This window comes from Leiobunum rupestre, chromosome 6, assembly GCF_980474605.1.
Source record: "Leiobunum rupestre chromosome 6, qqLeiRupe1.1.hap1, whole genome shotgun sequence".
Classification (NCBI taxonomy): Eukaryota; Metazoa; Arthropoda; class Arachnida; order Opiliones; family Sclerosomatidae; genus Leiobunum; species Leiobunum rupestre.
Genome location: NC_143389.1, coordinates 47996022 through 48019324, shown reverse-complemented (window position 1 = coordinate 48019324; position 23303 = coordinate 47996022). Strand labels below are relative to the sequence as shown.

The following is a 23303-nucleotide window of genomic DNA, read 5'->3' as shown; positions in this document are numbered from 1 at the left end:
AATTTCATTGTGTGGACTTAAATACAAAAGGGTTTTTTTCCACGTTGATGAATTTTCTACCCGGTTAATTCCTCACCATGGGGTAATTTTACTGGAGAAATGTAGGTGTCACACGATCTTAAGAAATCAAAACTGAAAAAAATTAATATCGTAATAAACAAGTTGGCAAGCCAAAATATACCTCTCCTCGGAAGAATGGTCCCTAGTGGTATTAATTTCTCGACACGACCCCCAAAGATATCTCCGCAATTCAGAGTTATTTACGAAAAACGTATTCTTGGTTCCAAACCCTGCCCGGTATAAAATTTTAATTTTAATTTAAATAATTGAGACGAAACAATCGAGTTTAATTTATTCAGAATATTATAAATTAAGTAGTTACAACAGCGAGTTAGACTTACTAAAACAATGCACGATTGAATTTAACCCTTTTTACAGTACATGTTTATCAGTTGAATATAATACTAAGCAAATTTTAATGAAAAAAATATCTACAGATGGTATTTGTATTTTTCTCGCTTACGAAATACTTGCCGCATCTTTAACGCTCATTTTATTTCAACGCTCGTAGACTTCCAGTTGACGTTGTGACACATACCGCATGAAAAAGACCAATGCCGTCCAATTTCCAATATCATATAATGACTCGCACACCCAGCAAATCATTGACTGCGTTAGAAATCGTAGATATCCAAATATCCACACCAAATATATTTACAAGAAGCAAAAACCTTACCATCAACAAAGCACAGAGAGCCACTTGACTAACCGCCAGCTCTTAAAGCAATTAACGTTAAATTATCTCCTTTGAATTAACACAACTATATATAGGTCGTTAAAAATACCCGTAAATAAATAACAAAAAAACTAACAAAGTGGACCACCCACAGGGTCTACCCTTTAACCCTCTTATCTCGGCTGACTGCGCTAAAACCAGATTTAACCTTTAAAAAAACCAGATTAGGCCTTCATAAATTCATTATTAAAAAAAGACTTTATTACCTATTATGCTTACGATGCGTGTCTTAATTTCAGTGAATGTAAGGAGCTATCGGTGGTTCTGTGGTAGAGCGCTCGGCTGCCAAGCCGAATGGTCTGGGTTCGAAACCTGGGTGGCGCATTTGTTTTTAATCAATAGAGAAACGCTAAATTAGAATTTCTTCGATGCAATAATTTCAATTTCAATTCTATTTCAATTAAACCAAAATTTCGTACTCTATTAAATACGCTTCCGATAAAGCTGAAGGTCTAATTTTCCATAAGGCGTAACAAGTGTCGGTGGTTCTGTGGTAGAACGTCCGCCTGTCAAGCAGGAGGTCTCGGGTTCAAATCCCGCCCAATGCGATCGCAAATTGATACTAAGACGAATACCGTGTACAACTGGTGGAAACCCTGCCATTGAACGTTGAGAGGTAGCATTACAATCAGCACTCGGTCCGTCCCAGTCATTAAGAAGAAGTTGGAGAGAAAACGCCCATATAAACACAATAGCCTCAACATGCACAACCATCAGCACACAAACACAATAAATTCAGCACTCACAAAAACGTAAAACACCAAACCGTCACGACGGTGAGCGAAAAACACCAACCAAACCGCAAATGAATCCGTTAACGCTCACCGTCACACGGTGGTTTTGCCAACCCTTCGAGAAACTGCGAACGCAGTGATTACACTTTGCACCGAAAATGCGAACGCGTTCGCAGGCCTGACAGACCCACAGACCCACAGACAGACACGGTGGTTGTATAACCCCTCCTAGGGGACTTTGACGTTTCCTATTTATACGTTATAGGATAAATACATTATTTATACTTTGTGACATAAATAAACCGTAATTTATATCTTATGGTGTAATTTGTTATTATGAAAGGTTGTAAACTATAAGCTCTATTTATTAGTTTAATACTTGTGGTGGAGACGACTTCCAGAAGAAATTCCAATTCTGGCTGGGATATATAAGCCCATCTCCCGAAAATCAAAATCATATTCATTTCAGAATGTCAACTAACAATATCGTCTTAGACAAAAAAGTGACCGTCGCGGTTTTAAGATATAAGGCCGCGCTGGGTAACATTCCCGGACGCCCCGAATTACCAGTCTTCAATTTTCGAATTTTCGAAGTTATTATCCGTAAGCAACATCGGGAATTTTAGGTGGAATTCCGCCCGGATGAAGCGTGTGCAGTTATTGACGTGCACCTATGTTACCACCGGAACATAGCCAACATAAGACGTGCTCTCGGAGGGTTAAACCAACAAGTCCAGGTACGTTTATTTTCGTTCATTACGTATAAAACGTGTATTTATTCCAATTATTTTAAGATCGAAAAACTGGATTTAACCATATCGCCGGAAGAAGACTCCATCGCTTCGATACTCTTTTTCGGTATGAACCAAGAGCCGAATGCTTCTACGCCAGAAATCCCTGCCACATTATCATCGGCATTTCCTATAACCGCTAGCTCATCATCATCATCTCCATCGTCTCTACCACCAATAGCGTCAACTTCTTCTACCCCCGAAGTTCCTTCGACTCTTCTCGCATCTGCTTCATTTCCCACACAGAAGCGGAGGAAAAGTAGCACTCCATCAGAGAAGCAGATTAAAAAAAAACAAAAAAAATTGACTAAAACGATGGTTTAGAAAAATTATTGGCTTTAGAATAAATTGTTCAGCAAACCCTCGGTGAGGAATTTGAAATGTAATAATAAATAAATATTAAGATAAAATAAGATAAGTTTAATTTTTACGTGCTTATAATTAGGAATTATATTTAATTTTGGTTGGGAATTAGTAAGATAAATTCTAAAGAACGCACCAGATATAATTTTCCAAAGATTCTTTATCACATTGAAAACATTCTAGCGCGGTAGAGGTGGCTCCCGTTATAATAACAAAGTAGTGATGTACTCTCATTGATAAAATTCTCCCACGTCCCAAGCGCTAAGAACGAAAAAAAAACCCCCCGCTCTTCCCCAACTGGCGAAGGACCCTACTATTAAAACCTAAACATCGCGAAGCGAATGTTTAGGGGCGCAAAGTGTATAAAAGCTCGAATCGGAGCCGATGACATTGTCAGTTGCGAGTTGCGACTAGCGAGTCAAAATGTTTTCGTGCACCGTATGTGTTAGAGAATTTGCGACAAAGTTTACTTTGAATCGACATATACGAGAACAACACGGTAGTAGGAAATACGTTTGTTCAGTTTCGCGCGGAAATACAGATTGCAACGTCATTCGAGAATTCACGCGAGTGGTCCAGATTCATCAACGACGGTGGGGAAGTCGAAGCGTTACCGTATTTCCGTAGCAAGACTCAAACTTCCCTCATGCCGGACGTAATACCCGGTCAAATAGACTCTTGCATAAAGCAAGTTGCGGAAGCAATGGGGGAATTCCAAGACATGGGTAGTGGATGGACCATTGATCGGATTTTGTTTTACCAAGTAGATATAATAACGTATCTTCCACTCGTAGGTGGTACCTATATAAAGCTACCCTCGGAGCTATGAAAAGGTAAAGGTCTCCTAAATATAAAACTAAAGACCAGAAGTGTTTCTTATGGTGCATTCTGGCAAAACTACATCCTACAAATTCAATCGACGCAGAAAGGAACAATACCAAAAAATTTAAAGTTAAATAGACTATAGCGACATTTCATTCTCTTTTCAATTAAACGTTTTAAAACTTAAAAAATTTGAATTTAAAAACAATCTATCAATCAACGTTTTTGGTTATGATAACGAAAATGAAGTGCCAAAAGATCGACAAATAGACCTTCTATATCTCGTGTCAGGAAATAACCAGCACATTTTTTTCTTATTAGTGACCCTAGTCGCTTGTTAAGTCATTTCACAAATCATAACGGAAAACTTTACGTATGTCGTTATTGCTTACACCGTTACTCTGGTGTAAACGCCGAAAGTAATCGTAGATAGCACGTAAAAAACTGTAATGCCCATGGTCCACAGCTTGTGAAAATGCCCCACAAAGAACCCATTTTAAAATTCAATAAAATTGACTGGCGACAAAAGGTTGAAAAAAAATCTTAATACAAATTTTCACTTTTTAATATTCTAACTTAAATGTAGGTACCTTACGTCATATACGCGGATTTTGAATCTATTATTGATAAAATCCATACACGTTTACCCGATTCTTCACTGTCATCAACAACAAAACTTTCCGAACATACATTTTGGGTAACGGTATTCAAACACTATCCTATGGACATCACTGGATCGACAAGATAAAAAAAGTGTGACTGAATTTGTAAAATATATATTTAACTAAAAGAAGATAGCGAGGTTGTTGACAAACATCTAAATGAAGAACGCCGATCATATCGATAATTCCTTTTTGAGCAAATTCAGCTCTTTGAAAAAGGTCCAATTCCGAATTCACACACCCGCTTGAATGTGCATGTAACAGTGCCATAATAACGCTTTATGAAAATATATCGGATTAAGTAGGGCACGATGTTTTCCTCCTCTTGGCTTTACTTTGAGTGATTTTGCGCGGCCGGGAGCGTTTCTTTTTATGTCCAGATCCCGCCATTTGCTTAACTACTTCCGCGGCTGAAATTAAGGTTTCTTTTCCAGCGCTTTTGGATCTAGTTGCGACTGCCTTTTTGATTGGAATACCGCTAGCAACATCCGTGACGACAATCGCTCCAGAATCGAGAAATTTTCTTCCTAAGAACTGGGCTCCGCGCTTGAAAAGGGGCATGGCACTGCGAAAAGCTGAAGCTAGTATATTGCCTAATCCAAATCCTCTTTGAATAAACAGGAATTGATCCATATCCAGCCTGATTCAAATAGTAGTTCTCGTAATCGGTTACGACGGGGCTATACTGCGAGTACCTCATGATGTTTGTCGTTCGTTATGCTTTACTAAAATGAACGCGACTCGTTCTCGCACGTGTTGTTATAGGATGAGCCCCAGGTTAGTAAATTTTAGGCTATAAAAGGTTGCCTCGATACGCTGTGGTTGCTAAGGGCTAAGGTTGGTAACTTCGTTGCTAACGAACATCGTGACGTCACTGAGATGAGATCCAATTGAAAATCAATGGGATCTCATCTGGGTGACGTCGGCAACAGACGAATTTTGGACTCCGTTGGGGTGAGCCAAGCCCTACGCGGTTTGAAATGTAGAGTAACGTGCACCTTTCCACGTTCGAATCGCACGGGGTTCCCCATGTCGTCCATAACGTTAATTTCGATAATTTTAATATTTGAACCCGCGACTAGTAAATAGTGTGGTTTAGTGAATATAGAGTCTATAGTTTCACCATCTTTACCTTTAACGCTAATAATTCTTAAAAGAGGTACGTTCCTGTCCCCCACGATCGTACTTTCAACGATGTCGGAAAAACAAAAAACGAATGTAATCCCACGTCCATATCTACGGTATATGGAGCTATATCGTAGATTCTCTAATTTCAAGTTCTTTTACTTGCTAAATCTAAAACCCCAACATATATCAGGAGGGATTTTATAATAAAAACTCTTAGCCTAGTGAACCGAAACTCGTTTCAGATGTTTTATGTATTTAAACTCAACACTTAATTTTACCCTCAAATTTTAACATTTCAAGATAATCTTCGATTGAAGAGAAATTTTCTTTGGGTATAATAGCCCGTTTTTCTTCCGTAAAACCTTCCGACATGATATCATCCGTCCAAACTCGTACTACCCGCTCTTCTTTGATATTGTTATACGTTCTAGGATTTCCGCTAACCCTACTTCGTAAGGTCCATTCAGCTGAACATTTTCCGGAAGGTAAGCTCTGAATTTACTCAGAGTATTATCCGGAAAGTAATTCAGCGAAGAATCGGATGGTATAGAGTGATGTAGAAACTCATTCTAAGTCTACTTCTTGAACCCAACTGTCAAATTGCGGTCCGTACCCCTTCCAACGTACGAGTAGCTCGACTGAATTATCAGATTTGCGTCGCCTCCTGAGCACTTTTTCAATTTTAAAAGTGCAAGTCTCGAGATCTTTTCCGACTTTTTTGTCGCGCTTTTTGTACTTCTTCCCTGTAAAACACTCCCAAAATGGGTTCCGAATCCAAAGCCTCCAGTTTATATACCGCAGTTTGCCTTGGTATCCGCTTAATCACTCGAAACAATTCTTCGGAAAAATTTGGGATATAACCTTTCTCAAAGATACCCTTGTTTTTACTAATTCCTACAATATCACCAATTTCGAAATCATAGGTCACTGGCGGACTGAAATCAATACCTCCGTATAGAGTTTTCCAAATTATTTTAGAATTTTTTGACGTTACTTCGACGGGCTTACATTTAATTGCCCGGTGATAGCGGTAACTAAATCTTGGAGCGTATCGACGTATTTATTTGTATTTTTGCCAGCGAAATATCGATACATTCTTGATTTAAACGATCGAATAAAGCGTTCGACGATACTGGCCTTAACTTCAGAATTCGTCGTGAAAAATTCTATTTCCCGTGATTTTAACTCCGATTGAACAGCTTTACAAACAAACTCATTCCCGTGATTACTCTGTAGGCGTTTTGGTCGTCTTTCACCATCTAGTATGTTTTTCAGCGCATTCACTATGGTAGCCCCCTTCTTATCTTTCACCAGCTCAACGAAAGCGAATTTGCTAAATATGTCAATACAAGCGAGTATGTAACGATATCCCTTATTTTGTCTCGATAGTTTCTGCAGGCCAATTAAATCTAGGAGCAAAAAACACAACACCCCACACAAGGAGAACGCAACCCGTCAAAAGTCGTGAATTTTCTTGTGTACGTTTTTCATTGGCCGTCGGAAGGGGAAAATTCGGAAATTGTCTTCCCCCCCCCGCCCGTAAAACGTTCAGCGTAAAGGCTCGTGACGCTCGTCCAATGAAATTCGTACACAACCCTTCGTTAGCGTGTTTAAAGGCTAGCTGCGTTCTCCTTGTGTTTGTTGCTCCTAGATTAAATAAGCTTGCCATTGTTCGTCAATACCGTAAACTATTGTCTTATTTCTTTTGTACCGCCGATTTACATTTTTGTGTAACGTATACGTATCCAGTATCCTGGTTCTTTAAAAAATCTTTTACCTCATTCAATGATACGTTGAATCCCTTTTTTCGGGCTGAACGGTACAATCCTCGATGGCCTACGTAACCTTGGGAACCTCTGCCTTAAAGGATTTAAAGGGAGTAGTTTTACCGTTGCGTATGATTTAGTAGGTTTAACCAAGCTTAGAAAATATGTCGCTTCTGCCTTTCGCTAATATCGCTAATGAGTAAAACGATTACAATATAGCTTCAGAAAATAAGACACTTCTAGATTTTTCCCCACAAACAACCACACGCCAGTAGCAGCTGCCAGCTTACCTAGTACTCCAGTATCTACCCACTACCTAGTAGTAGCTGCCATGAAATTTAGTATGGTCAAAGGTAGGCCCAAGGGGGGTATGGACCAGGAAACCCCCCCTTGTCTACGCTACTGCCACTCGCCTCACTGGTCTAAATGCTGTATAATTATCTTAGAGTTCCAACTAGTCTAGATATTATCGAATCAACCCTCCCAAAATGGTTTCTTCCACTCTATAGTGTAAAGATTTACTTCATAGTTATCTTGTGCCCATACAATTCATTCCTGTTTACAAACGTCAAGATAACTTGCAAGTTTAAATTTTGTTTGCTTCGTCACTCGTGACCTTCGGTTTCGTCGCGCAGAAAAGGACGCTAGGTTTTTTGTTTACCAATAATTTGATAAATTTGGATTAAAATCGACAAAATCAAATTATTTTTTTTTTAAATAGAATAGTCGGTTTTTCAAAGTTCACTATTTGGTATTCTAGAATTTTAAAAACAAGATTTCGATTTGTCGGTGGGAATAGTTTAACCTAAAAATGACCAAATAATTTGGTCAAATCGAATGATGACGAATACTTTGCACAGCCCTATTCCAGAAAAACTTCTTCTAGAGTAACGTTTTTCATACGACGCACAGTGGGGCAAACTGAGCCCAAACCTGGTCAAAAGTATTATCTCAAAAACCATTTCCCGTACTAATTTCAAATATTTGTGACACTTAACACGTGTTGGGGGACAATTAAAAATGATAACATTGATGACCTTGAACCATGTCTTTAAGGTCATTGAAAAATCATCTGGAGAATCGTTAGATTTAGAAACTTCGTTCCAATTAGAAAGTTGTTCCTCATCATATTTTATGTCTGAATAACTTGGACCTGAATTCATTTGATCAATTGAAAGCCGAAAAAAAGTTGGTCATCAAGTAAACGATGCTAAACTGTTTACAATAAAAATGTAATAAATCCAAATATTACATAAAATAATTTATCCCATTGACTTAGCATAGTTTTAAGTTTAATCGACGAACTGTAAAGAAAATAAATTTTCGATTACTTGGCTTTCTTTTTTACAAATTGAATAATATCAAAGCCCATTTAGCATAAAATGTGGCGAAGAACACTTTTCTAATTGAATTTTTTTTAATATCCATTATGGTTCTCAACATAAATTTGAATAAATAGAATATTCGTGAACAGAACATATATTATGTCCGATTCATAATAACTTTCCTGTAGCCTGTTTAGCATTATTTACTTGATGACCAACTGGTTTTAAGTGTGAAATGTTTTGGCTTTCAATTGATCAAATGAATTCGGATCAAAGTTAAGAAGATATAAAATATGATGAGGAACAACTTTCTAATTCAAACGAAGTTTCTAAATATAACGGTTCTCGAGATAATTTTTCAATGACCTTGAAGAAACGGTTCAAGGTCATCGATGTTATCATTTTTACCTCTCCGAGGGGACAAAGTCCCCTAGGAGGGGTTATACAACGACCGTGTCTGTCTGTGGGTGGGTCTGTGGGTGGGTCTGTGGGTGTGTCTGTCTGTCAGGACTGCGAACGCGTTCGCATTTTCGGTGCAAAGTGTAATCACTGCGTACGCAGTTTCTCAAAGGGTTGGCAAAACCACCGTGTGACGGTGAGCGTTAACGGATGCATTTGCGGTTTGGTTTGGATGGTGTTTTTTCGCTCACCGTCGTGACGGTTTGGTGTATTACGGTTTTTGTAATGTTTATGCGTAGGTTGTGAGTGTTGAATTTGTTGTGTTTGTGTTCTGATGGATGTGCATGTTGAGTCTGTTGTGTTTATATGGGCGTTTTCTCTCCAACTTCTTCTTAATGACTTTGGGACGGACCGAGTGCTGAGTGTAATGCTACCTCTCAACGTCCAATGGCAGGGTTTCCACCAGTTGTACACGGTATTCGTCTTAGTATCAATTTGCGATCGCATCGGGCGGGATTTGAACCCGAGACCTCCTGATTGACAGGCGGACGTTCTACCACAGAACCACCGACACTTGTTACGCCTTATTGAAAATTAGACCTTCAGCTTTATCGGAAGCGTATTTAATAGAGTACGAAATTTTGGTTTAATTGAAATAGAATTGAAATTTAAATTATTGCATCGAAGAAATTCTAATTTAGCGTTTCTCTATTGATTAAAAACAAATGCGCCACCCAGGTTTCGAACCCAGACCATTCGGCTTGGCAGTCGAGCGCTCTACCACAGAACCACCGATAGCTGCTTAGATTCACTGAAATTAAGACAGGCATCGTAAGCATAATAGGTAATAAAGTCTTTTTTTATTAATGAATTTATGAAGGCCTAATCTGGTATTTTTTAAAGGTTAAATCTTGTTTTAGCGCAGTCAGCCGAGATTAGAGGGTTAAAGGGTAGACCCTGTGGGTGGTCCACTTTCTTAACGACCTATATATAGTTCTGTTAATTCAAAGGAGATAATTTAACGTTAATTGCTTTGAAAGCTGGCGGTTAGTCAAGTGGCTCTCTGTGCTTTGTTGATGGTAAGGTTTTTGCTTCTTGTAAATACATTTGGTGTGGATATTTGGATATCTACGATTTCTAACGCAGTCAATGATTTCTTGGGTGTGCGAGTCATTATATGATATTGGAAATTGGACGGCATTGGTCTTTTTCATGTGGTATGCGTCACAACGTCAACAGGAAGTGAACGAGTCGTCCACTACCAGATATCTACGGTATCTTCATCAAGGGCGAGTGTTGAAATAAAATGAGCGTTAAAGATGCGGCAAGTATTTCGTAAGCGAGTAATTCCAAAAAGCCTCTGTAGATATTTCATTAAAATTTGCTTCGTATTATATTTAACTGATAAACTTGTTCTGTAAAAGGGTTTAATTCAATTGTGCATTGTTATAGTACGTCTAACTTACTGTTGTAACTACTTAACTTATGATATTCTGAATAAATTAAAATTGGTCGTTTCGTCTCAATTATTTTAATTATAATTAAAATTTTATACCGGGCGGGATAGAAATGGGTTAATATTTTTAACAAATAACTCTATATTGCGGAGATATATCTTTAAGGGTTATCTCGAGAAATTAATACCACTAGGGACAATTCTTCCGAGGAGAGGTATATTTTGGCTTGCCAACTTGTTACCTCTCCGAAGGGACTATGTCCCCTAGGAGGGGTTATACAATCACCGTGTCCGTCTGTCTGTCAGGCCTGCGAACGCTTTCGCATTTTCGGTGCAAAGTGTAATAACTGCGTGCGCAGTTTCTCGAGATCTCTGCGTTCGCAGTTTCTCGAAGGGTTGGCAAAACCACCGTGTGACGGTGAGCGTTAACGGAATCATTTGCGGTTTGGTTTGGATGGTGTTTTTTCGCTCACCGTTTTTGTTATGTTTATGCGTAGGTTGTGAATGTTGAGTTTGTTGTGTTTGTGTTTTGATGGTTGTGCATGTTGAGTCTGTTGTGTTTATATGGGCGTTTTCTCTCCAACTTCTTCCTAATGACTTTGGGACGGACCAAGTGCTGAGTGTAATGCTACCTTTCAACGTCCAATGGCAGGGTTTCCACCAGTTGTACACGGTAATCGTCTTAGTATCAATTTGCGATCGCATCGGGCGGGATTTGAACCCGGGACCTCCTGCTTGACAGGCGGACGATCTACCACAGAACCACCGACACTCTTTACGCTTTATTGAAAATTAGACCTTCAGCTTTATCGGAAGCGTATTTAATAGAGTACGAAATTTTGGTTTAATTGAAATAGAATTGAAATTGAAATTATTGCATCGAAGAAATTCTAATTGAGCGTTTCTCTATTGATTAAAAACAAATGCGCCCCCCAGGTTTCGAACCCAGGCCATTCGCCTTGGCAGTCGAGCGCTCGTCCAATGAAATTCGTCGAGCGCTCTACCACAGAACCACCGATAGCTGCTTAGGTTCACTGAAATTAAGACACGCATCGTAAGCATAATAGGTAATAAAGTCTTTTTTTTATTAATGAATTTATGAAGGTCTAATCTGGTTTTTTTACGAATGAAATTTTAAAGGTTAAATCTTGTTTTAGCGCAGTCAGCCGAGATTAGAGGGTTAAAGGGTAGACCCTGTGGGTGGTCCACTTTGTTAGTTTTTTTGTTATTTATTTACGGGTATTCTTAACGACCTATATATAGTTGTGTTAATTCAAAGGAGATAATTTAACGTTAATTGCTTTAAGAGCTGGCGGTTAGTCAAGTGGCTCTCTGTGCATTGTTGATGGTAAGGTTTTTGCTTCTTGTTAATACATTTGGTGTGGAAATTTGGACATCTACGATTCCTAATGCTGTCGTTGATTTCCTGGGTGAGAAAAATATAAATACCCTCTGTAGATATTTCTTTCATTAAAATTTGCTTCGTATTATATTTAACTGATAAACTTGTTCTGTAAATAGGGTTAAATTCAATTGTGAATGGTTTTAGTACGTCTAACTCGCTGTTGTAACTACTTAATTTATATTATTCTGAATAAATTAAACTCGGTTGTTTGGTCTCAATTATTTAAATTAAAATTAAAATTTTATACCGGGCGGGATTGAACCGGGATTACGTTTTTAGTAAATAACTCTGAATTGCGGATATATCTTTAAGGGTAATCTCGAGAGATTAATTCCACTAGGGACAATTCTTCCTTGCCAACTTGTTAATTTCATATATCTATTGAAAATCTGAACCAAAAATAGAAAATAGGCAAATATCGGCAAAATGTTTAATCGATATTGTGATAAATAATGAACATTCATGAACTTAAATCAAAAATTGTAACTTAATCTACCTAAATTCATAACTAAAAGTCACATTAATTCTAAAAGGAATATATTAGTTAAGACCTTTAACGTTGTTTTCCAGAATTCACACTATTTGAACTACGCGGCTTTGTATAATAGTTTCATAACTCTAAAATATCGATATCTACTTGGTATTGATATTTCCAAAACTAAAGGCTACAAAAAATATCTTTACCTTTTAAATCAAGCCTGAATGTATATCAAAAGCTATGCAAAAACTCCTACTTAAAATTTCTAAATAAATCTACTACTTGGTGGAGAATAAAATTTTGCAGTCAAAAATCAAACACCGGTAAATTGTGCGCTGCTTTTTAAACAAATATTATAAATTAAAATAAAATTCATACGCGCAATTTATTTTTTTGACTTTTGGCCAGGAGTGGGCCACTTTGCGGCGTAAAGCGTCTTCGGAAACTAAAATCATTTTGCGGCCATTTTTATTTATTAATAACGCGGTTTATCGCCGCGCCGGCGACTGAGCTCACGATTGAAAGAAGCGGGAGAAATCCCCCCTTCTGCACTAGAATCTGTTTTATTTTAAAGAGAGGAATTTTACGACATAGATGGTGTATCACTTTACGATGTTTTTTCGACCGATTATTTTGCTCATCTGTAAGTTGAACGTTCATATATACAGCATTCGACCAACGATAAAATAGCGTCTCGATTTGCTAGCTTGACGATAGCTTTTCTCTGTTTCACGTAACGTGAATCACGTTACAAGTGCTGAAATATTTCAAAAAGTTTAGGTTTTTACAAACTCGTTTAGAAGTTCGTTCGCTCATTTTGGAACAAAAGTCGCGGCTTCTTCTCCCGGTATGATTCCCGTTCGCAGCCGATATTCATCTGAAGTGTTTGGTTTTAAATCGATGAATAAATAGCCGTACGGTTTCCTCACGGCTTGACGGAAAGCGTCCACAACGAATTTGGTATTTGATGGAGAAATTTGTTTAGCAATATTTAGTACGCTGGAAACGTCTCTAGCGGAACGAAAGATGACGAGGTACTGCGAATTCAGATTGAGAGTTCTCACCTCTTTCCCGTGATAAAACAAATTTTTCATTAAAATCAGTACCGACGTGTTTCGATGATGCGAACCTCGGATGAATAAATTGGTCGCGTCTTCGTTATTAGCTATTTCGCATAATAGGTCATCGAGAATGACAAAATTTCTAATCGTTGGATTCAAAGTTCCTGGGTGAAACTCGACTGTTGGATTATGTTCCAATACTGAATTAAATAATTTATCTTGGTACTCTGTATAACACCAAATTATTCGTTGAGGGGGGGAGATATGCCAGACTCGTTATGTTTGATTAATTTCGCTATAAAGTGAGATTTTCCAGACTGCGTGGGTCCTGATACGCGAGGAAGAAAAACGTACGCCTTTTAACTCGTCGTACCACATATACCCTTTTTATTTCTATTAGACACCGAAGAGCCATAACAATGAAAGTTAAAATTATTAAATAAATAGTTTTTTACTTTATCGCCTCGTCGGAACCATTTGATCACCCGCCATATTTAAAAACATCGATAGCATTATTAAAAATAAAAGTGATATCGGCCAATAAAGTAATTTATTATTATTAAGAACTCAAGCTTGATGTCACACGTTACCGGTGGTAGTCGCTCTTTGAGTTCTGATTGCTTGATTTTGGCAGTATAAGATTTCTATGCACCATACCGAAACCCACGGATTTACGTTTTGAAAACCGGCTCCATCAGCCAACCTCTTAGAGCATGCACGATTTACGAACCTTGGCGCCAACCTATATATGAGAATTTTCTAAGAACCTTGGTTACGCGGCAGCATTCTAGATTTCTATGGTAGCCCTAATACTCCGGAACAAGCGAATAGTTTATGGGGCGGAGTAATTCTTATCGCCGGAACAGGCGAATAAAACTTTTTAGGTTCAAAAGAGTACACTTTTACTCCGAGAACAAGAGAAAAGAAACCATCTAATGTGTTTCTGACTATCTTAAACTTAAAATAATTTTTTTTTGTAAATAATGGGAAGTTATCACTCGTGACCATAGAAATCTCATAGGTAACTAGAATGCTGCCGTGTAACTGGCAAATGGCCCAAACGCCGTGGCAGACGAAGCCAGATCTCAGCCAATCAGAGAATTACGTCCGCTATCTCCCGCTATAGTAACGGAACCAAGGAGGATTATTATCCTCCTTGGCGGAACCACTCTACGGCCTCTCATTGGCTGAAGGTTCAAGGCGAACTGGCGTCAAGCTCGGCCGTAGGCGGCAGCATTCTAGTTACCTATGAGATTTCTATGCTCGTGACCCTTCACCCATTTAAAAAAAGGACAAAGAAAGAAGAAGAAAAGCTGTAGGTAAAGCGTATTTTTGGTGTCTAAGGCCTCTGGTTGACACAAAGACTATATGTTGACACCACGGACACCACCACTAGTCCTTTTCTTTTAAACAAAAAGTATTGCCTTTGGCCCTTTTTAGTACGCTAATTAGATTCTTCTAACATGCGAGAAATTGAATAAAATATCTTATGGCTAAATTAAAACCATTAACTGCTAATATTTCAAAATTAGTACCACGTTTGAAATTCAATGTTCGTCATGAAAAAATTAAGCTATCCAATCCTGAAGGGCCCTTGGGTAGGCTGAAAAAATTGCGGACAACGGTTACAGCACTCTATAAGTATGAACGGATTGAATTGAATTTTCCTAGAGCTATAGAAGCAAGAGGTTATGCAGAGCGCTTGATACGTAAGATTATTAACTTGTGTTTTTTTTAGTTACATATATTAATTTATTTTGTAGATGAAGCAATTCGAAATGGACCTTGCCATAAACCTACTATGGAACTCGCTGATTTTTGGCTAGAAGAAAAACAGTTGATACATAAGCTTTTCAAAGTATTAGCTCCCAGATTTGTCAGTTGTACATCTTCCTGCACAGATTTTCATTATATTCCATTTCCTTACGACATGATTAAAGATGGAAAACCTTCCATAAGACACACCTTACAAAGAGTTGTATTAGAATTGAAAGGAAATCCTTATCCACCCATGCCCAATATTTGTCCATCACCAAACAAAAGCTCCCTCAGTAATATTTTGTTAGAAGGTGCCAAGAAAGATAAAAGAGAATGAACTAGTAGTATTTAAAATGAAAATAAATAGTAAAAAATAATATTTTTATAATTGATTATCGAAGTTTCCATACAATAAGATATACTTTTTTTTGGCTGTCTCATGAAAGAATGACCTACACGCTTTACTAAAAGTTAACATGAAATTAAATGCTAGCCTTCTGAAGTTGAAGTGATTAAGGTTCATTTGTAACATAACATTTAGGTCTTTTTTTCTCTGAGACAACTGATCTGCCTACAGTTCTTCATTTTGACTTAAAATTTAAGCCACAATAGTATAAAGCCAACAAACTAGTGGAAACATTCATCAATTTTTCAGAGATTGAAAATTTCAATCTGCAACGAAAGTTAAAGATGAATTATGAATTTCTTAAAAAGGTGTAAATTGTTTTACTTCAACATCAATATCTGGCACAGCAAATTCAAATACTTTGGATAAAAAATACAGTTCGCCATCAATGCATCGTTTTATATTTTTTGCCTCTTTGAAACCATGTTGTTCGCCTAATTAAATAGAAAAAGATTAAAAACAAAAACCAAACTATAACAATTTCAGACATAATACCTGGAAACAGCACATATGCTGTCTTGAAACCTTTTTCTTTTACTACACGAAACATGTTTTCCGCTTGAGATGGTGGCACAACCTTTATATAATAGCAAAGAATAACATGTTTGCATTAAAAAATAAACCGTTTAAAGTTAATTACTTTATCTTCATCTCCTTGAAAGAATGCGATTGAACTGTTTAGCTTTTCAGTGTGATAAATAGGAGATCGATCCATGTAAATCTGTTTAGCTTCAGGATAAGGACCAATTAAACTATCAAGATACCTGCTTTCAAATTTATGGGTATCTAAGACCAACGCCTCTAAGTCTGAAACCCCGTACAAACTTATCCCTATTTAAACAACGGAGAAAAGGTATCACTGTAATGTCTCATTATGTAGATTTGGGTCATAAATTACCAGCCTGAAAAACTGACTTAAATGTAAGGGCTGCCAATGTGGTGTACCCGCCTGCTGACCCACCATCGATACTTAAACAGTTACCATTCACTTTTGAAGATTTTACAAGATATAAAGCTCCGTTAGTAACATCATCAACGTCGTAAATTCCCCAACTAATAAAATTAGTCAAAATATTAGATGGAAATTGAAAACTTGGTTAAATATGCTTACTTACGTTCCTTTAAGGGCATCTCTATAATTTCTACCATATCCTGTTGAGCCTCTATAATCAACATCTAAAACAGCGATACCTCTAGAAGTAAGAAATTGGTGTTTCAAATTCAAAACTATTGAGGCACCAGATGTAGGTCCGCTATGAGCACGAACAATTAAAGGTGGTAGTTGACCTGATGGAGCTGAATAGTCTTTGTTCTAGATAAGAATAAAAGTTAATAATACAATTATCTACATTGTATGTCAATTATGCGATACCTTAGGAAGGTACAAATATCCGTAAGCTGTAGCGTTATCGGAGGTTGGAAAGCTAATCTTCTCAGGAATAGAGATATAGCCTGCTTCAATATCAACTGATGTACGTACGATAGTTTTGACCTACAGAATACAACTTTTTGAATTTCCCGTAAAATAATAGGTGAATCAATCAAACAGTGCAAAAGTTAAGATAAAGCTGGTGAATTGTATTACTTTTAAGGTGGTAGGATCAAGTTTGAATAAAGATGCAGCTTGACTAGCGCTTCCAGCAACCAAGAAAAGTTGCCCTTGGGGAGAACTAACGATGGTTTGTGTTGGAATGATATCACTGGAGCCGGAGCCGGATACGTGTAAGTTGGTGGTTGGTATGGTCTTCAATTCCAACGTTTTAGTGTTGACAACTCCCAAGTCCTTTTACATTATGAGAAAATGAGTTATTACTAAAAAAATTTAAAAACCTCCCAAGTATAAGAAAAATACATTATCAAAATATCCATAAATTTCATTTGATCCCTTAGGGCCAAAGACAAAACCGTCAATACCAAAGACCCATTGTGGACCACCAATTTCAAATTCCTTGGGAACAATGTTCTTAACTTCTCCAGATTGTTGGTGGTAATGATGAAGGTTCCAAAAATTGCTACAGTCATCAATGTAAAAAAGTTCTCCTTCAGGAGAAAATTTCGGCAGTATGACACTATTGTTGTCAGCTCCAGCCACTTTTGTTTTGGTATCATTCAAAATTGCAGTTCCATTTGAATTTAAGTTTGCTAGGAAAATTTTTGTTGAATCCCAAGGCTGAAATTAAATTGTGAAAATTTATTTTAAAACTTAAATCCACTATTGATTTATTTTACCATATTTGGATGGTTGTATTCAACCCAAGCTATTTTTTTCCCATCACTACTGATACTAGGAGATAAGTAAAAGTCAGCTCCAGTAACCAAAATATGTTGTTCTTGTGTTTCAGGATCTATGGACACTATTGTCGTTTTGCTCTCAACATTTTCTTGTGTATGGTCCTCTCGAACAGTGATAATTTTCCCTAGCTGAGTGTTTAATGCAATTACCAAATACTAATAGTTTATAGAAAAACCATTTAGGTAATTATATTACCGGTGGTACAAAATGGCCATCTGCATACATATATTTTGCAGCTTTGTCTTCAGTAACTGGCTCAGGAGTGGAATCTGGTTTCCTTTGTCTGTACAAACGCTGATCTTTATAATTACTAAAATAAATAACTCCATCTGCACTAACAAAGAATGCCCCTCCTCCATATTCATTTGACTTGGTTCGGGCATTGAATCCTTTGGGAAAAAATTACGTATTTTTAATATTACTCTGATTCATTAATTTAAAATTTTGCATAAACTAATCTTACCTTCTGGTGTCCATTGGGTAGGTTCTTCTTCCCCTTCTTTCCAAGAACATATAACACTTCTACCGCCTTCTGTACTTCTTAATTCAGCCCAAAATACACGCCCTGTTATATTTTATCAAATTATAACGAACATTATCATCATAAATTTTAATTATATATTAACCTTCATTATCTACATCAATATCATGAGAAAGTTTAACGCCGCCTTTGGCTATTAAGTCACTAGATATAGGTGATTTCCAAGTTCCATAATCTGCTATTTTGACTGCCATTCCTTTTGGTAAAGATGACGTTGATCTGAAGTAATCCAATAAAAAAATATAATTATCATCTTAAGCCTTGATTCAATAAAATATTTAAAATATGAAAGATATACATTTTAAAACGAAGAAATTTAAGAAAAGTAGTAGAAACAAGACAAATTTTTAAATTGTTATTTGGATACGAACGAAACACTCGCCAACTTTTCGTGTAAAGAAAACACACGTGTTTAAATATCATTTGACCGATCTATCTTGCGTATTATTTTATACTGACTGGCGTTTCGGCGAATAACGTCTTATACCGACATTTTAAGGATTGCGCGACAGTTTAACTTAATAGCATTCCGTTTCAGAGATAGTTGCGCGCTCTTAATTTGAATCTCATTGAGTCAGAAGTAATATGAACCATGAACCAAGCTTACTGCCGAACATACGTTGTAAAAAGAATTTTTTTTACAAATTAATCAGAGGATGATCTTTTTTGTATGCTAATTAAAAATAGTAAGTAGAATACTTACAATAATGTGAAAGTAGTCAAAAAAGCGACGGAAAATGATGCTAAATACAAAAATAAAACAATAACGGTCATTTTCTGGCTGTTTATCTTCGGCAAAAGTAAATCGATAAAAGATGGACCCCAAATATTCGACCGTATTTTGGAAAATTAAAATATCGAACTTTAACTAAAAAAAATCAGTTTTATATGAAAGCGGTTTTATATTACTTTGTTCCAGGATTAAACAATGAAATATCTTAACCATGATTATTAAAAATGCCATTAAAATTAACTAACATTCGTTTTAAATTGTTGTATAGAACTAAGAAATTTATGTAGGTGATTTAAAATTACGTATTTACTAAATGGAACTTATTACAGGCTTGATAACTTTTAGCATAAGTCTTATAATATTATTCCATAAGTTTGTCACTTTGGGGAATATTTCACTGAGAGCTAGTAACGGAGTGACGTCATCACAAGAAGAAAATCTCCCCCTAGCGAGGCGCTGTCAAAGGCTACGTGTGACGCGTTAGCAAGCGGGCGCAAAACGGCGACGAAGCCCGTAATGCAGTCTGTCTTGTGAATAGCTCTTAGTAAAACTATTGTGAAGAATTGGATGTGTCCATAAACTAATACAATGTCACACTTATGCTTTTAGTTATTGTTTAGAAAAACAAGAGTGAGAAATTGGTGTATGTAGCGGAGTCTTCACACCAAGCACACAGCATGGAAAATATCACGATAATTTATAATTAACATTAAAATTTTATAAATGACGCCAGTCGCTTATTAACGTTCTGCATTTAGGCGGTATAGCTAGGTCATACATGAATTTGACGTTCCAAGCGGAAATAACTTTCACTGAGGACTACCTGGAATCTCCAAAAGGGCGACAAATATATTAGGGAAGTGGGACTATTGCTATGGACAGAATGTCGTTAAGTGTTTGTTGCGAGGGGTCGGACATTTACCAAAATCCCGTACACTTTGTCTAAAATCGCAAAATCTTTTAACTCTCTCTATGGTAAATTAACATTGAAATCCCAAAATCACTTCAAAAATAATGATAAAATCGCCAAAATCTCTACGAAATCCCGAAATCCCGTACAAAATAATGGTAAGTGTCCGACCCCTCGGTTTGTTGTTGTTGTTGTTGTTTTGTTTGTTTGTTTATTTGTCGTGTAAAGCGACGACACGGTAGATGGAGCTGCGAAAAATAATTTATATAATTATACTCCGCGGAGTTTTAAATTATTTTTCTATGCAGGCCTTAGTTCGACACTTTTATTAGAGACACTTCAAACATTTAATTTTTAATTTTAGAAAGCACTAATTTTTTAACAAATTATAAAATTGGGATGTAATTCTTATAGAGCACCACGTCTCATAATAAATGGGCATATATTATAACAAAAACAGTTCTTCGAACTGAAAAAAACAGTTTAGAGCTCGTTAAATGTGCAGCCTTAAAGGGACATATATTATTTTTATTGTTGATTAATATGTCAAATTCATTTAAAGTATTAAAAAATATTCCTGTGAACAACAGAATGACGTCATTCCGCCTTTCAAATCACAGTCCACTGCTCCTCCAATTTTTAACACAAAATCTTTGATCCAATTTTGCCCACAAAGGTATCCCTATTTATATTTATTTTCTTCCCTACACATTTAACATAAAAATTTGAAAATTTATTATTATTTATTATTTATTTATTGCAATAATCTGCAACAAAAATAAAAAGAACTGTTTTTGTTATAATATATATTATTGGCCGCGTAATCTCCGAAACCGACGCCTTTACCAAGCAAGTCACGCCGTACTCTTCGAATTTCATGCTTGATCTTTTAGCCTTGAACACTTTTAAAGTTTGTATAGTTGGGCCAGAGATTTTCCGCCCTCTCACGCGTGCCGTTAATTTCCGCCCCCTCTGACCAGCCCCCTTAAAGGGAGAGTGACCGAAAAAAACAAGTTGGTTTCATTAGATAGAACTCTTTGACGCGAACGCAGTGCCATTATTTTCCGCCTCCTCCGACCAACCCCCTTAAAGGGAGAGTCACCAAATGGTACGATATCGTACGCCATGAAAATTTTAATACGCCCTACAAATTGCGATGAAATCATCGCACTGAAGCGTCTTCAACTGATTTCCTATTTTCCGCAAAATAAATTCATGGGTATTTTTTTATGAATTTGCGAATTTACATGACTTTTGCTGCCTAAACTACCCAAATGTTTGATATAAATTTTCTAAAATAAACACATTTGAATCCCAGTTTAAGAATTTCTTTAAATCATATTTCCACTAATTTCAATAATTTAAAACAATTATGTTCCTCGTGTTTTGCATACCTATTTCACCTTTGATATACTTTCCGTCTATCTATAACGATAGGAAATCACATGGCCTCAACAGCTTTTGTATTGGTTTGCCCACCCGCGTATGTGAGTGTGGGCGGTGCCCACTCTTTAACATAGGATGGTATTTTATACAGGGTGTTACGGATAAGAGTATCGAAACTTTCTATATGCATTCTATGGGTCTCTATGAGTAAAAAATGTCTAATAAACATGGGTCCTAAAGTGCCTCGTTTCAGCAGGGGGTAGAAACGTACGCGAAATGCGTTGTCTCATGCGATTCCCTAGTGGGAGAGGTGGGGGTGGAAGTTTAGTCTGAAAAGTTTCAGCGGGTTCGTCTGCTTCGGTATCTGGACCTCGTTCGGGCCTCGGGCTAAAAATGGATCACGCTTATTGTCAAAAGAAACAACCCAAATCTAAAAAGCCGAATGGTTAGTATTACAATTTTAATTATCATCGATGTAGTCATAAATTGTTTGTTTTAAATATAATTTCAGGAATGAAGAGATTGAATCTCCTGATTTACCTTTTGTAAAAATTAGTTTTAAATGCTTAATTTCAAATGTTTTTCTAAATTTTTATTCTTTTTAAACAGCTTTGCTTAAAAAAATTAAGGCAAATCCAATAAAAATGATGACAAATGAAGCATTCCATTACTTGTCCATATTTACAATTGAAGGCACCAACGCAGGGCCGGCTCAAGAAATTTTATACACCCGGGCAAGGGGGATTTTTGGCGCCCCTTTTATTTTGAGACTAAATTAAACTACCCCCCCCCCCCGGTAAAAAACATAACCATGTCCATGTTATAAATTTACCGTTTTCATAACAATAAATAATCCCTTTAATCACTTTCTCAATACTTTGTGTAAATAAGCAAAATACTAGTCTCAAATCCATGGGTTTAAAAAGAAACTTAGATCATGAAAATATTCTTAACCCCAAACGTACTTCAATACCTAGGGTCCCTCCTACAGGCTACCACTCCTAAAAGCATATGTAACATAATTACTCATAAGTATGCCACTAGCATTATTTCTTCACTAACGGTTTGTTTCACAGATATTGCGTCATACATACCCTTCGTAATATTTGATATCATATTTTATGTCATATTTGACGTCATCGAATCTCAAATGCCGATAAACCGACGGCCATTATTTTAGTAAACAAACCGGTTTGAACAACCAAGGCTTGGGAGCTAAAATATAGTGTCAAGTTCTGCTAATGTAATTATTTTGCCAATTAATTAAGTTCTCGGAGACTCACGTTCTAAAATAAATTTGCATTGTCAAATAAAAGAAGCAGGTTTATTGGAAAAAATAGTTGAAATTCAGGTTGATCTTTTCTGGCGCATTTAAAAGGTTGGAGTCTTTGCAGATTCTTTTGAGCCTAGGCCTAACCGGGCCTAACTCTTCTAGGCTTGGTATGGGATTTAATAACGCTGGTGGAATATCCCACTTCGACTACTTATTTCATTTTCGGAAAGTGATCTCTGAACCGAACCGTATTGGTCATTTTCCTTTTATTTTTCTAAACTACTCAGTATTTAACTTCATCCGCACAAACCGAGCGAGTTTATAAATTTCAATAAAGCTACATTGGGCTGACTAAAATTCCGACGCAAAAATTCCTTCTCAATTTAGAGGTTTTCCATTGGCTTAAATAAATATTTTAGTAGCCAATAGTGTGATTCCCAAAATTACTAGGATGAATAAAAAGGTTAAAATCTAACGTAGACACGTAGTCCACCTTTTTACTGGTTCGTGGTGAAACAAACCGTTAGTGAAGATTTTTGAATGGAATAAAGGTACAGTGGCATACTACTGAGCAATTATGTTACATATGCTTAAAGGTACGTCTCTAAAATATTCATATAAAGACAGGATATAAGCCAAATTCTCTTAAACCAAAGAATAACAAACTTTGTTAGTCCTGATGAACTAGCTCTATAGTCTGTATGAAACGTTTGGCCGGTTTTGGGCCTATTTGATAGAACGCTTTATTGCTTTAACAACTTAATTAAAACAGTATTTGGCGGGATTTTTTAAGGCCTACACTTAAGAACTTTTTTTA

General features: G+C 36.7%; 2 protein-coding genes across 3 annotated transcripts; one reads left to right on the top strand and one right to left on the bottom strand.

The window, feature by feature from the left end:
- The first annotated feature begins 14487 nt into the window (after nt 1-14487).
- On the top strand, nt 14488-15323 carry mRpL17 (mitochondrial ribosomal protein L17). The gene is made up of 2 exons (XM_090178281.1): nt 14488-14895; nt 14950-15323. Exons 1-2 carry the CDS (start codon nt 14676-14678, stop codon nt 15279-15281), a joined length of 552 nt encoding a protein of 183 aa, XP_090034407.1. The 5' UTR covers nt 14488-14675; the 3' UTR covers nt 15282-15323.
- A 9-nt stretch (nt 15324-15332) lies between these two features.
- On the bottom strand, nt 15333-19056 carry LOC149941269 (uncharacterized). Of its 2 annotated transcripts, none has more exons than XM_090178280.1 (14): nt 18879-19056; nt 18270-18397; nt 18107-18208; nt 17839-18032; nt 17580-17771; nt 17203-17520; nt 16936-17133; nt 16723-16842; nt 16466-16662; nt 16249-16403; nt 15991-16181; nt 15846-15927; nt 15675-15784; nt 15333-15616 (listed from the first exon to the last, which is right to left on the bottom strand). In XM_090178280.1, exons 2-14 carry the CDS (start codon nt 18376-18378, stop codon nt 15596-15598), a joined length of 1989 nt encoding a protein of 662 aa, XP_090034406.1. In that variant the 5' UTR covers nt 18379-18397; nt 18879-19056; the 3' UTR covers nt 15333-15595. The 2 variants fall into 2 exon arrangements, with proteins under 2 accessions (XP_090034406.1, XP_090034405.1); XM_090178279.1 differs by lacking the exon at nt 18879-19056 and adding an exon at nt 18483-18725 and having other exon boundaries at nt 18270-18403.
- Between the last annotated feature and the right edge of the window lie 4247 nt (nt 19057-23303).